The following is a 16118-nucleotide window of genomic DNA, read 5'->3' as shown; positions in this document are numbered from 1 at the left end:
GTAAGCATCTCTGAGACCCCCAGACATGAAACTTTACTTGGAACTAAGGAGCATCTGGCAATCCCAACATTTTCAGCATTTCTGTGTGTGCTTATTTTTTTTAAGCAAAGTGAGAAGTGAAAATACTCCTTACTGTCTTTTAAAACATATTACAGCTATGGAAGAATACAAATCTTTCAAGGCCATATCTCTCCTCACTCTGCCAAACGAAACACAATATAAAACTCCATTGTTTTACTCTTGTGTTTCCTGTGCCTTATGGCTTGAACCACGGATCCTCTTGGCTGAAGTCCATCTCAGTAACGATTTAATTTGGGAACACACTTCACCTTTCTAAAAATAAGGAAAACTGAGAAGAAGAGCAAATAAGCTGTGCTGAATAAAGATCTAAAATGACTTCTCCAGGATCTGAAATTAAAGAAAATATGTTATCCAAGGAATGCATAAAATAAAATAACATAAGCCTGACTCTATGCAGCAAACTCTTTCCTGGCATTTTAGCCCTGTTCTACAGTCTGGACTTCTTCCAAAGAGAGAGCAACAAATCATCAGGTTTTCCCCCTCAGACACTTACTAAGAACCAGGCATACACACAAAAATAAAAGAATGTAGAAAACATCTACCCACTTCTTTATGCTTCACAGTGTTTTTAAAGCATTTGTCTCAAACTGTTACCCAGAAGTGAATGTCAGACCATGGCAAAACCAAAACTAGGTAAACGGGACAAAAATAAATCTAAGGGCCTGTGATTTAAGGGGCAAGGTGTGCAATTGGTGCCTTTGGAAAAAAGAAGTGAAGCAGCAGAATACAGCAGCCATGCCCTTCTCAGGTGGTCTATACATACATGGGACCAAGCCACACCTGATGCTGGAGTCCAGGATACCCTTACACAAACCAAAATCCCATGTTCATGCCGAGAGGGCCTCATCCCAGCACACAGCAGGCAAAGGAGCACAAGAAACCCTGAGGGCAGCATGTGCAGCTCAGCTCAGGCAGGTGGTACCACCAGCTGCAAGCCCTCTGCTCTCTGCCGACACCTCCCCTGCAGAAAACAGGGGCTGTCGTAGGGATGCAAGATTGCAAGGACAACAGCACTCACAAAAGCAGGGTCTCCGAATGGCTCTGGAAACCTGCAGCATGCAGCTGGTGCAAAGTGAAAAATGGGGTGAGGGAGGCTGGGGGATGAAATCTTACCAGTCAGGGAATAATGAGAAAAGTCTCCAACAAACCCAGCCATGGAGAAATTTGTTTGAAGAAACATGAGTCGTGCTGGGAATGAAGGTGGGCACAAACCAATTGTGAAAGTACTACAGAAGCAATTTCAATGTGTTAGGTAATAAAACTGAGCTTCCTCAGTGACTGTCAGAGCAGCCCCTCACAGGGACAGCAGCTCTGCTTCACACAGGAGACCACTCGCTGCTGACAGTGTTTGCAGCCCCCTGCACTGCAGGGATGTAAGTCCAGGGGTCTGAAAAACCCCACTTCAGCTGCAGCGAGGCTGGGACCTTTCCCTTCTTCCCCCTGTCAAAAACATTCCCTGAGCTTGGCTTCCCAGATCATATATTTACTGTCCCTACTAAAATGTGGGTCTCTGCTCTAGATCAGGAATGTTCCTTGAAAAGTGGCTGTGTACCAGTGGTCTCTCCTCCCTCACCACCTGTCTTTCCACATGCACTCAACATCAAAGCTGCTGGAGCTTCAGGTCACGAAGCCACGTGTGCCACCCTTGGGCCTCCACCCCTCCTGGTTTGTCACAGCTGGAGACCAGGATCTCAAATGCCATTAATCCTTGTGACTGCTCAAGAAAAGTAAAGAAACAGAGCTGCAATTAAAGAGAGAGCTGTTGAACAGGGCTGAGACTACCAAAAGGCCTCCTATGAGGTCCATTTACTGGAAGATACTAAAGATTTTAAGCTCAAGTTCAGATACCATTGGTGGGTCACTATCCATCTTCTCCCTCACATTTTAGAACTGCTTTCTGGCTCCACTAAGAGACCAGCCCTCTGCTTCCAAGCACAGTTTGTTTCCCATCCCTGCACAGCCCCTCCAAGATGCCACTTGCAGCTCTGAGGCTCACATTCACCTCCCTGCTGCCCAGGGAGGGTTTGCTGGCTGGTGACAGGCAGCACAGGGATGTCTCCATGGCTGGGAATGGTCCTGCCCTTGCAGAATGGGTGGTGGGAAGCCCTGGGCATGGCCCTTGGCTCCCAGGAGCAGAGGCTGCAAGCTGGGCTCAGGGGCAGCCATTTGCTGTTTTTAGCGACCATCAAAGCCCGTGCCAGCGGCTGCTTGAGCGGGAGGACTGGCTGCAAGCATGAGAAGACCAGCAGAGGAGTGGCGGCTCTGGAGACCCCTGAGAAGGCAGGGGACAGGAGGGGATGCCTTAGTCTTATTCCAGGTAACAGCACAGGTTACTGTGCCCTGTCACACATGCTGCCTTTGAAATTTCAAGCTCACTTGGTCATTTCGAGAAACAAAGGTTGTTATTGTTCTCCAGGAGCACAGCAAAGGTCTGCTCCCTCCTCTCTGCCTGCACCTGGCCCTGTCAGGGCAAGTAAATTCCCTTTCATACAGGGATACAGGCTAGAGTCACAGAGGGAACCCCATTCCCCATGGGCAACAGGGTTCTGCAGGCAACGGGGCCCTGGGGCCCTCAGGGCAGCACAAGTCTTTGGGGTGCTGGGTGGGTCCCACCAGCTGCGTGCAGCGGGTCAGCAGAGTTTGGAAAACCTGGAGACGAGGGATCACACTTCAGTGTCTCAAGGCAGAGTTCAAATGTACAACCCCCGGCATGGCACCAGAGGTGGGGCACTCGCAGGGCAGCTGGAGCGGGTCAGTCATGCGCTGCTCGGCCCTGGCACTCACCCTCCTCTTTGCAAGAGACAAGGGGCAGGTTGAGGCCCCTGCCCACACAATGCAGGCGTGGGCAGCGCTGATGGGGCAGTGGGCACAGCGAGTGACGTCCCTGCAAGGGCTGGGGCACTTGGAGACGGTGCACAGTGTGGGTGGAGGAGCGCTCAACACGCACACGCAGCTGCTGGCGAGAGGCCCGGGAGCTGGCAGCCAGCCTGGGGGGGAAAGAACAGAGAGAAACACCAAAACAGGCACAACCCAAGGGGGCCGGGCTGGGGAGGGGGCGCTTATGGAGGTGGCAGTCCTTGGCTGCCATGGCAGGAGGGCAGCAGGGAAGCCCATCACTGCTCAGCCTGACCCGGCAGATCCCATTGGCAGTGCTCCAGCGGTTTGCCACATGTGGCTGCTCAAGTTTTGGTCCAGACTTGGGAGTTTTGGGGACTGGGCTTATCAGCACACCTGCCCAGGGGTGACAGAGCCCGCTTGTGAGAAGGGAAGTATTTCTGAGGATTAACAACCCAAGGAGGAGGCAGGAAGCCGGGAGGAAGGGTCAAAGATCGATTTTCATTCTGGCAGCAGGTAAAGAGTGGGAATGCTGCCTCCGAGGTCTTGGATAGCCCAGTATAGGAACTGATGATCTGGAAACAAAGATGAGCAATATACCAAACATTTTTAAAAGCTGACTCAAAACTATTGACTCTTGAGGAGATCAAAAAGGACTGAGTAAAATGCAAATGTGGCAAATGGGGAACACCACATATTTGCCAAGGATCAACTGGGTACGTGCAAGGTCAGAAGAGGGAAAACAAATTGCACATAAGAATTACAAAGCTCCAGATGTTCTCTAGCAACCCAAGAAATAATATGGATGTCACACAAACCCTGGCTCTGAGAGTAGCTGCAAGTTTAAAAAAAAAAAAAAAAGCATACACAAAATATTAGCATGCAGAAGGAAGAAGGAGGGAATAATATGGAAAATATGATAATGCTATTATGTAAATGACTAGCACGGCCTCTCTGGGAATACTGTCTGCAGTTCAAGTAAGCCCTTCTCAGAAAGGGCTGATTAGGGGCATGGCAAATTCGCTCACAGAGAGATCAAAACGATTGAGGTTGTTTATCTCAGAAAGGAAATGAGCAAGAGGAGATTGGCACAGAGTGAGCCAGTCCAGAGCTTCTGTTTTTCTTCCTGTTCAGCTCTATCACTGTCATATCTGGTGTCACTGAGAATTGTGTGAAGTGATGTGGCTCTCCTCTGTTACACACCATTTGCTCTTTCTCTCACCCTCCCCTCCAGGGGAGGCACAGCACATTATGTTTTATATTTAGGTAGGACCTGGGGAGGAGGGGATGGCTAAGGAGCCATCCCCTTCCTTTAGATATGTCCCAGAGACACCTCATGGTACAGAATGTGAGAATGGAAAAGTGGGATTTACACCTGGACAGTGGAGCAAAAAGTTGTGGCTTTGGGAGTCTTCTTCCATCATCTCAGGCAGACCCCAGAGAGGCTGCTAGCTACTGCCCTTCTCCTAGAGCCTAGAGGCTTCCAGACCAAGCCCTGATCTCTAGGGGTTCTTTGGAGATAAAGGAGCTTGAATTTGATAAGTTAGTCGGTAAAAAGCACTGTAAGAAGTCAGAAGAACCTTGAGATGCAGCACTGATCCACTGCTCTCTTCCAGGGGAGGGTCAGGCTGGACATTAGGGGAAATTCATTTGCAGAAAGGGCTATGAGACATTAGGGATGGGCTGCCAGGGAGGTGCTGGAGTCATCGTCCCCGGAGATGTTTAAGGAAAGACTGGACATGGCACTCAGTGCCATGATGTGGTTGACAAGGTGTTATTCAGTCAGAGCCTGGACTACATGACCTCAGAGGTCTTCTCCAATTTAACGGAATCCGTGATTCCATGACCGTGGCGCACGGCAGACACGCTGCCTTTCGGGGCCGGCAGCCCAGCGCGCTGTGCCGCAGCACACGGAGCCGCACACGGAGCCCCGGGCAGCGGGAGCCCGGGCTGCCGGGGGCCCTTCCCGAACCGGAGCATCCCGGGCTGCCGGGGGCCCTTCCCGAACCGGAGCATCCCGGGCTGCCGGGGGTCCTTCCCGGCCGGGAGCATCCCGGGCTGCCGGGGGCCCTTCCCGGCCGGGAGCATCCCGGGCTGCCGGGGGCCCTTCCCGAACCGGAGCATCCCGGGCTGCCGGGGGCCCTTCCCGGCCGGGAGCATCCCGGGCTCCGGGGGCCCTTCCCGGCTGGGAGCATCCCGGGCTGCCGGGGGCCCTTCCCGGCCGGGAGCATCCCGGGCTGCCGGGGGCCCTTCCCGGCCGGGAGCATCCCGGGCTGCCGGGGGCCCTTCCCGGCCGGGAGCATCCCGGGCTGCCGGGGGCCCTTCCCGGCCGGGAGCATCCCGGGCTCCGGGGGCCCTTCCCGGCCGGGAGCATCCCGGGCTGCCGGGGGCCCTTCCCGGCCGGGAGCATCCCGGGCTGCCGGGGCGGGACGGGCGCGGGCAGCTCCCCTCCTGGCCGCCAGGGGGCGGCAGCGCCGCGCCGCCGCCGCCTCAGGCCCGCGCGGCTCGCTGCCCGCGGCGCTGGCGCTGCCATTGGCGGGCGCGGGGGCACGGCCCGGAAGCGGAAGCGCGGCGCTGCCGGGTGACCCCGGGAGCGGCCCCGGAGCGGCCCCGTGTCCAGCCCGGTGAGAGCGGGGCGGCCGCGCTCCTCCCGCGGGGCTGCAGCGGCCCCCGCGCCCCGCCCGCGCCTCGGCCCGGTCCGGCCCGGCCCGGCCCGGCCGTTACCCCGGGCCGTTGGACAGGCGGACACGGCACCGAGCGAGGCCCGCCGCGGAGCGGCAGGCGGCGGCCGGCGGGTCCCTCGGGAAGGGAGAAGCTGACCCGGATCCCGCCCTCGGTCACTCCTCTGCAGGTCGCTCGCCCGCGCCCCACACCTGTCCCCCATGGCCGCGTGGTCCCGGGAGGCGGTGCTGACTCTGTACCGCGCTCTGCTGCGCCGCGGCCGCGGCCTGCGCTACACCGACCGGGATTTCTACCTCGCCTCCGTCCGCCGTGAGTTCCGCCGGAACCAGGGGCTGCAGCGGCTGGAGGACAAGGAAAGGCAGCTGGAGAAGGGACAGGCTTTCCTGCAGAGCAAGCTCGGGGGCCTGGTTTAGCGATTCCCCGTAGCTCCCACCGGTCTCACGTACCTTCCTCTTCTTTCCAAAATCCTCTCACCAGCCTGAAGAGATGATTAACACTCACTACCCACCACTTTCTTGAAGAAGTCCTGAAGGTGCTTCCACAGGTACACCAGGAGGGCTCTCCTGTTCTCTTCACAAATGCATTAGGTCACAGGTAGGTCATTTTCAATGATAAAACTGCGTTCTTCATGCTGCTGTTAGAGTGAGCTTTGCGAGAGTGCAGGGTTTTTTCTGCTTGGGAATGACAAGTGAATGTATTCTTGGTTCATCCAGGCAGGAACATTCCCACTGGCTTGGCTTTAGAAAAAACAAATGTTAGTTTTAAACCACCCCAATCAGGCAGGCGGGCTCAGAGCCTTGGACACTGATTCAGAAAACAGACCTAAAGTCACAGTGCAGGAGTTTCTTGGTGTTTTCATACAGGTTCACTGGGGATCTCCCTATGGCTACAGTGATGGCAGTGTGTTTTTCAGGATCACAGAATCATTCAGGTTGGAAAAGCCCTCTGAGATCATTGAGTCCTATCTTTGATGACCACCTTGTAACTAGAACATGGCACTGCCTGTCACGTCCAAGTTAAACACCCCCAGGGATGGTAACTCCATCACCTCGCTGGGCAGCCATTCCAGTGTCTAATCACCCATTCTGTGAGGAAATTCCTGCTGTCCAGCCTGAGCCTTTGCTGGCACAGCTTGAGGCCATGTTGGCCTGAGAGACTCTTTAAATTTAAATTTCAAGGTCAGGTTAAGTGGAAATTTGAGGACACAAAAGTACACATGTAAGACAATATTCATGTCAGTGTTTTACATGATTTGTCTGCAAGTCAAACCCACCAGCCCCAAGGGCAGGAATAAACATCAAATGAAGGCAGGGGAGCTGTTCCTTTTATGATGTGTTGCAGTCTCTGCTGTTGATTCTTGGGTGTCTTTGAAGTATCTGGGATTGGACACTGTTCAGAAATTAATCAGTGAATGGAAGCTCTGAGACTGCCTGTCAGTTCTTGGGGAAGATTCCACTTTGTGCCAGACAGTTGACCAACCCTCTATTGCCTTGTCTGTGAGCAAAATCACACTTGTTACATTAGAAATTACAAAATAAATTGGATGTGCTTTGCTTGAGAAGCACAAATTATAAGAAAAATACCTGAATAATTAGAGGGTTTTCCTTAATATGCAGGATTTTATTGCAAAACACAGTGGAAGTAAATTCTACTTCCTTTCATTAAACCTATTCAATTATTAGAAACCTTACATCAAATTTGGATGTGTTCCCTCAGGCACTGGACGTTGCTTGGTCAGTACTGTCCTGGCACTGCTGGGAGCAAGCAGCTCTTTGAGGGAACATAATTAGGGGAGGGTGCAGGGTTGGGTGGTCCCTTCCTGTGGTAAAACCCGGGAGCAGCGGCGGGTGTGAGGTGTGGGAGAAGGGGGTGAACCGTCAGGGCCGCGCGTTTTGTCCCACTGTGTAACGCTCCTGCTGCTTGCAGGTAAGATGGCAGGCGCTGGGCAGCGCAAAGGGAAGAAGGATGACAACGGCATCGGCACCGCCATCGACTTCGTGCTGGCCAACGCGCGGCTGGTGCTGGGCGTGGGGGGCGCCGCCATGCTGGGCATCGCCACGCTGGCCGTCAAGCGGGTGAGTGAGCGCCACGGCCGGCACCGGGCACGGCTCCGGAGCGGGTGCTGGCAGTGGCCTGGGTAGAATGCAAGCGTTGGGCCCTTGGTGACTCAGACTCTTCCCGGTTTAGATGTACGACCGGGCAATCAGTGCTCCCAGCAGCCCCACTCGCTTGAGCCAGTCGGGAAAGAGAAGCTGGGAAGAGCCAAACTGGCTGGGCTCCTCCTCACGCCTGCTGACCCAGGACATGAAGACCAGCCTCAGCCGCTCCCTGCAGACCCTTCCCACTGATCCTTCATCTGCAGACACTGGTAAGAGGCATGGTCGTCCTCCTGCATCAGAGAGTCATCCAGGCCTATAAACCCTGTATTTGTTTAAAGGAATGCAGGGGAAGGAAATACCCTGTCTGGCCTGGGATTTTTATGTTTTTCTTTTAAGCAGGTCCACTGGTAACTTCAAGAATCAGAGCTGACATTGGGAACTAGTCAGTAATGGTCATCCATTTGCACTCTTCATTCCTCTCATGATTTCATGGTGTTAAGCTTTATTCTCCCTCATTTTTGCTCTTTCAATCTGAATATCTAATTTTTCCTGATAGAAAGCTATTCCATTCATTTCAAGCACTCTGCTGCCTTTCTTTGGGTCATTCCAGTTTGCTTGCATATTTTTAAGGGGGGAGTACTTGGGCTGGGAATGTAGTAGCAATTTATAACAGTATTTCCTGTATTATTCCTACCATTTTCCAAATAATTTCTGGATTGATGTTTCCCTGTTTAGTACTGCTTATCACTGTGTTTGTCTTCAATAGTCTTCAATTGTCTTCACTGTAGTTTTCTTTCTGGGTGGGATAATCAGTGATTTAGAATCCAACCTTGTTTTGTTACGTGTGGTTGGTTCTTTGTTCTCAATGGTTTTACTTTCTATCCCTGGTCACTAGGAGATTTACATTTGGAGATTTAAACTAAAAATCAGAATCAGGCTGTTAACTTGATTTCCAGATTATTTTAAAGGAAGTTATCTTTGGGATGGCAATAGGTTTTCTGCTGAGGAAACAGTAAAAATTAGACAGCTGTGTTAAATGGGGTCTAGATAATTTGATTGGTGTCCCCAAACATACGGGCTGAGTAATAAAAACAGTGATGATGGTGTCTTAAATTCTTCAATTAGAAGTAAATTAAAACTCAGTAAGAAAAAATATTTTTTTTCATAACTAGGCAATGAAATCCAGTTCCCTATGGTTTAGTGCATTATTTCCTTTACACAAAAAAAGCTTAAATGTGTCCAAAAGAACCCAGTGGGACAACAGACAGCAGCACTGAGGCTGGGATAGATGGCTTTGTGTACAGCTTGGTCATCCATTCCTCCTGTGCTGTGTGGCCAAATCATCAAATCTGCAACAGCCAATTGCTTTAATGGGGCCACTGACTTTGGGATTTCTCCTGTACCTCGTAGGTATCACAGCCCTTCCAAAGTTCTCTTGGATCTGTAATTCCCCTTTAATTCTCATTGTTAACGTCTGAAACTTCTTCCATGTTAAGAGAAATCTGAAACAGATGGGATTCATTTCTTTGGGAAACCAGTCAGGAAAAAAGGGACTCTCTGTGCAGGTCAGACATTGTTTAGTAATGTAGACAGCAGTGTAAACCTTGTGTTGTTGCATTGTGCCTCTGAGTTGGCTCTCTGGTCTTTTTCCAGTGAAGATTTCAGGGGGGTATCAGTGGAGCTATGATGGCCTGAGCTGGGATGGCCCCAGGATCTGTCAGCTCATCATCCTAATTACTGTACTGATCAGACTCCCAACAACTATTTCATTTCCAGGTGGCACAGACTTCTCTGATCTCATATGCTAGTCAAGACTGGCTTTTGCTGGTAATTTGTAATAATCTGTTTCGATGTTCAAAACTCAAGGAGATCATGGTGGTTGTTCATGTTTTATTCACTGATCTGGCATCACACGGAAAGCTTTTGAACTGGTAACAGCACTGAATTTTTGATGAAATTGAGATACTGCCCACGTAGCCATTAAAATTACATCCTTGTACACAATATTAGTCTGTCCAAATTTCAATTCTAGTAACTTGTTTTCATCTGTTTTGATGCTCTTAGTAGTACGTTTTGAAGTTCCTCAGCACGCCCCTTTGGTGTGGTAGCTGCGTAAAGCCTGTAAAATGTCTGCCAAGGGCTTTTTGAGACCTGGGAGACCGCAGTTCTGCGCTGCAGATTCTGTTCTGCGGAACGCTTCACAACGAAATCAGCTGCAACCTCAACAGTTTTCCTTCTGTCTTGCAGACTTCTTTCGACCCACAAAGCCCAAGCCATCTGCCAAGAGGAGTCAGGTGGAGTTGAAGAAGTCCTGCCTTCGCCTGTCCCTGCAGGAGAAGCTGTTCGCCTACTACCGGCGGCGGGTGGCGATCCCGGCGGACGAGCAGGCGCGGGCCAAGCAAGCGGCCGTGGATATCTGCGCGGAGCTGCGCAGCTTCCTGCGTGCCAAGCTGCCGGACATGCCCCTGAGGGACATGTACCTCAGTGGCAGCCTCTACGATGACCTGCAGGTAACTCCTGGGACGCATCACGGCTCCTTGTTCGGGAGGCTGACCACACAGGGCTGTTTCAGGCTTCCCTGATGGCACTGCTGGCTCAGCACAGCATTCCTCAGTAATAAGGCCCCTGGTGTTGCCTTTCCCACTGTGGAGCCAGGCGTTGATTCCCACAGTGCTTTTGGAACAGGCATGACCAGGCTGCTCTGTCATTGTCTGCAAAGCCTTTACTTTTTTCTGGTTAATTTCTCCAAAATATCTCAGTCCTTCTTTGTTTCCCCTCTGTCTCTTCTTTTAGTTGTGTTTTTCTTGCTGTTTCTCTGGTACACGTCTCTTTTTCTCTCCATCCCTCTGTAACCATCCGAATACATTCCCTTAGAACTCCCATGTATTCATGTAGGTCTTTCCTACCCTTTATTTTTTTTTTTTTTTTTTTTTTTTTTTTGTTAATGCATGACAGACCTGGATTGGACAGCAGTCCCTGCTGCAATATCTCCCTGATGGCAAGATGCCTATGGCTATAGTGAGTGATTCAGAGGCATACTTCTTTGTTTGAGTCAGAGCTCTGGAATGGAGCATGGAATGCCCAGTGAAACTTAGACCTGGGGTCTTAATCACATTGATGAAAAGGGATCTTTATCGACCTTTTTCCAAACAATGTGGCAGACCAGGTGAGGGCAGTGTACCTAGCTGTAGCATTGGATTATTAAACCATGGCAACGGAAGCTTGTCAAGAAAATACTCTGCCTCCTGTTTAAATTGTCATGTGGTGTTGCTGTGCCCTAGGCCAGCTGCACCTCACAACCAAGGAGCAGACTTAAAGCAACATGAGGCAGAATGATTCATCTATATGCAGTCCACGTCAGGTCTCTAAATAGTACATACCACATAAGCACTATGGCTATACCTTGGAATTATCCCACTGATGGCTGGAAATAGTCCTTCAGAATGCCTTTTAACAAAGGGAGGCTGAGAATCCCACGCAGAGAGGAGAGTGAGACAGCTGAATCCTTATTCCAGGTTCCTTTGGACAGAAGGCTACCTAAAGGTGGTGAATAAAATGAATATGGAGAGAAAAAGCTTATTCTTACTGACTTTTCTCTCTTGTGAAAGGTAGTGACAGCTGACCACATCCAGCTCATTGTACCTCTCATGCTGGAGCAGAACCTGTGGTCGTGTATCCCCGGGGAGGACACTATCATGAACATTCCTGGCTTCTACTTGGTGCGTCGAGAAAACCCAGAGTACTTTCCTCGTGGGAGCAGCTACTGGGACCGCTGTGTGGTGGGAGGTTACCTTTCCCCCAAAACTGTAGCAGACACCTTTGAAAAGGTTGTAGCTGGGTCCATCAACTGGCCAGCAATTGGGAGTCTCTTGGACTATGTGATCCGTCCTGCGGCTCCCCCAGCAGATTTGACACTGGAAGTCCAGTATGATGCAGATCGGCATCTTTTTATTGACTTTCTACCATCCCTGACACTGGGGGACATCGTCCTCGTTGCCAAACCTCACCGATTGGCCCAGAACGACAACTTGTGGCGACTGAGCCTGCGGCCAGCAGAAACAGCTCGCCTCCGCGCCCTGGACCAGGGGGATTCTGGCTGCCGCTGCTTGTGCCTCAAGATCTTCAAAGCAGTGTGCAAGTTAAACCCGGCTCTGGGACACCTCACTGCCAGCCAGCTCACCAATGTCATCCTGCACCTCTCCCAGGAGGAGTCCGACTGGTCCCAGGACATGCTGGCTGATCGCTTCTTGCAGGCACTGAAGGGGCTGATCCGCTACTTGGAGGCAGGTGTCCTCCCTAGTGCCCTGAACCCCAAGGTGAACTTGTTTTCAGAGCTCACCCCTGAAGAAGTGGATGAGTTGGGCTACACCCTCTACAGCTCTCTGTCGGAGCCAGAGGTCTTGCTGCAGACATAATGGGGCCTTACCTAGGGAAGTGTTGATAGGGTTTAGCCAATGCAGACTTCGATTACTGCGAATTATGTCTCCTCCACTTCTCCCTAGCTCTCTCTCTTTCTCTCTTCACCACTCCCCCCGTTTTGTTCATTAGTAATTCCTGCTGTGGAGTTGGTGCTCCCACTGAATTTCTTGGTGCTACTGGTCCATTTCCACCATCTCTGCCCCAACAGGTACCCATTGGCTAGGGAAGAGAGGCTAAAACTGCAACTCTGAGATCTTCACATAAATTCTGCTGAGTTTTAAGTGTCTACCAAAAAAAATAAACTAAACTATGCACTTCTTTCTTCTGTAGTACATTTACTGCAGCAAACCCTTTTTGGTCTGAAGAAGGTGGAACTGGGCTGGTAAATCCAGTGATGATTTTAGCAGACTTGCACGGAGGTGGTTTAATTTCCTCCAGCCTGACTTTGCCCTATGTTTCTTTTTCTCTGCTGTCCTACACTGTCTCACTTTCTTTTATGTCCTTTTGGCCCAGTCATGCAGGGCAGACTGAGTGAGATATTTTGGATAGGGTTCTTTTTTGTATTTCTGAGTGGATAATGATTACACTGGCAATATTTAGGACTGTAGAGCTTGAAATTGGAGAATTCCCGCAGCTCCTGCTCCCATGGAGCCTTCTCATCCTTTGCAAGCTGGGTTCAGGATTAAGGGCCAAAATTTGTCCAGTCTGCTGCAACACAATGTCCTGTACAGGCAATTCTTGTTGAAGCTATCACAGGGCAGGAAGGAACCTTTGTGGTCTGGCTGTGTGATGAGGCTGAGGGAGCAGAGCTTGCTGTTCCTGCCTAGCCAGATCTGCTGGGAATGGCCTTAGGAGTGGAGAGCAAGGCAGCTCTTCAGTTGTCTGTGGCCTAGAGGAAGAGAGGTGATTATAGGGGAAGGGTGGGAGACACACATGGGAATGCGGATTTTTTTTATCTTTCCCCCAAGAGCTTATGGCTGTTTTGGTTTAGTAGAGGTGGAAACAAGACTGCATGCCTCAAAGGGCTTTGGAATAAGCGCACACAAGCCAGATTCTCACCAGCTTTAAAGGCTGTGAAGGTGGTAGAACTGAACTGGCAAGTCATCAGCAAGGTTCTGTCCCATACACTGGTATTAGGGTACATATACAAAGCTGGCTTTTAGGGATATATTAGCTTTGCCATCTGCTCTGTGCTTTAGTCTCCTCCCCAGAACTGAGGCTGTCCATCCCCTTCCTCATTCCTACGTGTTGACTTTCCAGTGCTCCCATTTTACAAATACTCCAAGAAAGCTGGTGAGGGCACACCTTCCCATTATGTCTGTTTGGACCTGTTGGCAGTGCAGTTCTGCTCACTCCTGTCTGTGGCTGCTCTCAGGCTGTAGACTCTCTATACTCTGCATTAAGCCACATGCTGTCCTCAAAAAGTGGGAGAAAAGGTGTCCCCCCGGGTCTGGAGCTCTGTGTGTATCTCAAATATGTTTCAGAAACATATTTGCTTTTTCCCTGCTTTAGGAGCTTTTTTCACCCTTTCTGTCCAGCCTCCTCAGCCAGTGGAGAGGAGTTCTGTAGCAGCAGAGTTTGGAGGGAGCAGGAATCCTTTTTTTCTTTTCTCCTCCCTTCCTCTCAGGACTTCCCTCATCTTTGACAGAGAAGTTTCAAGGTGAATTTCAGGAGTGGAACCACAGAGGGAAGTCTTTCACCCTGGGTTTTTTTTAGAGGCAGTGCTGGTGAGGTGAGGGAGGGAGCATCTTTCTCGGACAATCCGTCCATTTTAGCCAGTGTGTCAGATAGTGTTCTGTATACAGTGATAATGCAACATTGCATTCTAAATTATTTAATCCTTAGGGTAGTGGTATTTTCTAGACTGCCAGATGTGAACTTTGGAGTCTGTGTGTGTATATAAAGTCCATAGTCTATCAAAGGTTAACAGGAATCCCATTTGTATGACTTTGTGTTTTGTAAGTTTTGCAGCAGTCAGTGTTGTTCAACTGTTGATTGCTCTTCACTCTGGTTCCCAGATTTTTTCCCCTCTTCCTTCCCTTGCCCCCCACTGCCTTTCTGATGTCAGCCTTCCTACCCTAAAAGCAGGCAGATGAGACTTGGAGCCTATAGGCTATTGGGGGGAATTCCCCTTGTTTTTAATTACTTGAAGGTCAAAATATTAAAATATCTGGGTTGTCAGGAGTTCCCCCAAAGCTCATTTCTTCAGTGTGATCTCACCTCACTTGGTGCTGACTCCATTCATGGAGTCATGTGGTCTTTGCATTTTAACAGCAGTGTGGTTGGAAATTATTAAAACTCTAGATACAAAAAAAGAAAAAAGGTGAGATATGACTTGAGAACAGTTGTCACATACATATCTGTGTATATAATTTTTACATGAATGCTTTCACTTCTTCCTGGCAACCTAATGAATTAATATTTTATGGCCATTTTTTGCTGCTATTGAGCTCAATTTGTGTATCAAATGGAGACTGAAGCTGCCTTTTTGCCTTTTTTGTAGACTCTGCTCCACTTCACTTGCATCAACCATCTCCATCATTTCTTCCCTTCAGTTTTGCCCTCCTCTATCCACGAGCCTGTTCTCAGGAGGCAAATTATCACTTCCTACAGGCAGCCACCACAGCAGGCAACGGCTGCCCTGGCAGTGGCAGTCTTGACAAAGGCCAAAGATGTGATGGGTCACAGGGACACTGCAACTAGGAATATTTTAAGAGCAGGGTCAGGTATAAGAGGCAACAGAAGCAGGGAAGAAGGTGTAGAGTAAGTATGCAGGAAACTTCCAGTAATGCTGTGCCCAGCCTGTGGGTCAAACAGAATGCTGCTGAGTCTTTCAAACTGGCACCTTTCAGTATTAAATGCAGTACACGTGTTGATGTACAGCCTGGAGGGCTGGCTTACCTACAGGTAGGCTACTTCCCAGTCAAATCTGTAGCACAGAGCAGAAGAGCCTAAAGCTGAATGTGAAAAGGGCAGCTCCTGGCCACCTTCCTGGCAGAGCAGCTCAGACAGATTGATTGTAAGAGGCCCAGGACATGCATTGGGCTGGTGGCTGCCTCAGCTCCAAGAATGTTTCTGTGTGTTCTGCTGTAGTTTAGCTCATGCAAGCTTCCCATGAGATTGTCATCTTATTCCCTGTAACCACAGGGTGAGGACCAACTTTCTGAGCTGTGGGTTTCACTGCTGCTGAGCTCCACTGCAAATCTTTCAAGTCAGATGGATTTCTTTTCCCGTGTTTAAAAGCAATTTTGGAAACAAGAGGCTGCTTTCTGCCCCCTGGCAAGCTGCCATCAGGGCCCTCATTCTTAGCATGTGGGCACGCAGTGAGGAGATGATGCCTCATCTCTCCCAGGCCTGGAGGCTGTGTATTTGCAAAGGGGAAAGTCCAAGTGCATGATCTGTGACAGAGTGTGTGGAATTCTGAAATAAAATTACTTTCCACAATAACCTGGTTGTCTCTGGCATGTTTATAAACAGAGTAACATCTCTCTATGCTTTCATCTCAGTGCATCACCTTCATGCAGATATAATTCTGCACCACACCAGTGCTTGGGGACTGACTTGCCCCTTGCTGATTCACTTGCTTTCCCTTTGCAGCTCTGGGCACTCAGCACTTTGCAGCTTGTCTCGAGGGAGCAATCAGCTCCAGCGTCCTGGCTCCTGGCAGCTTTCACACCAGTCACAAGATGATGTGTAATTGTGGCGCTGAGCCTCTCATCCTCTCTCCAACAGTCTGCGTGCCTGGACCTGCTTTTCATGTGGCTCCCCAGACTTCAGAGGCTTCCATGCCTCTGGAATATTAAATTTTCCTGTGTGGGCTCCCCCACCCTTGTTCAGTCACACCCTGGTTTTTGTGTGCCAGGCCTCTCCCCTCCCATGTACGCTCCTCTCTTATCCAGGCATCAGCCTTGAGGCAGCGAGGAAGCCGCTTTGCCAGGGGCCTGTGTCTGCTGTGGTGAAGTTCTTTACAGTAAGACCCAGTTTAATGTGCCTGCTTGGGAA

The 16118-nt window shown here is 50.3% G+C and overlaps 2 protein-coding genes across 3 annotated transcripts; both read left to right on the top strand.

Moving 5' to 3' along the window:
- The first annotated feature begins 5575 nt into the window (after positions 1-5575).
- LOC128788009 (MIEF1 upstream open reading frame protein-like) lies at positions 5576-6011 on the top strand. The gene has a single exon (XM_053942693.1). The coding sequence runs from the start codon at positions 5799-5801 to the stop codon at positions 6009-6011; it is 213 nt and encodes a 70-aa protein (XP_053798668.1). The 5' UTR covers positions 5576-5798.
- Positions 6012-6104: 93 nt separating this feature from the next.
- MIEF1 (mitochondrial elongation factor 1) lies at positions 6105-15563 on the top strand. 2 transcript variants are annotated; one of them, XM_053942691.1, is made up of 6 exons: positions 6105-6192; positions 7525-7673; positions 7786-7966; positions 9945-10207; positions 10653-10715; positions 11306-15563. In XM_053942691.1, exons 2-6 carry the CDS (start codon positions 7530-7532, stop codon positions 12110-12112), a joined length of 1458 nt encoding a protein of 485 aa, XP_053798666.1. In that variant the 5' UTR covers positions 6105-6192; positions 7525-7529; the 3' UTR covers positions 12113-15563. The 2 variants fall into 2 exon arrangements, with proteins under 2 accessions (XP_053798666.1, XP_053798667.1); XM_053942692.1 differs by lacking the exon at positions 10653-10715.
- The last annotated feature ends 555 nt before the right edge of the window (positions 15564-16118 follow it).

Source organism: Vidua chalybeata, chromosome 5 (assembly GCF_026979565.1).
Source record: "Vidua chalybeata isolate OUT-0048 chromosome 5, bVidCha1 merged haplotype, whole genome shotgun sequence".
NCBI classification, from domain to species: domain Eukaryota; kingdom Metazoa; phylum Chordata; class Aves; order Passeriformes; family Viduidae; genus Vidua; species Vidua chalybeata.
Note: the sequence above shows the minus strand (reverse complement) of the source record. Positions and strands in the feature narration are given on the sequence as shown.

Coding starts and splice junctions, on each gene's coding strand:
- LOC128788009 (XM_053942693.1), top strand. CDS start 5,799: ATGGCCGCGTGGTCCCGGGAGGCGGTGCTGACTCTGTACCGCGCTCTG.
- MIEF1 (XM_053942691.1), top strand. CDS start 7,530: ATGGCAGGCGCTGGGCAGCGCAAAGGGAAGAAGGATGACAACGGCATC. Junction 7,967..9,944: donor TCCTTCATCTGCAGACACTG/GTAAGAGGCATG, acceptor TCTGTCTTGCAG/ACTTCTTTCGACCCACAAAG. Junction 10,208..10,652: donor GCCTCTACGATGACCTGCAG/GTAACTCCTGGG, acceptor AATGCATGACAG/ACCTGGATTGGACAGCAGTC.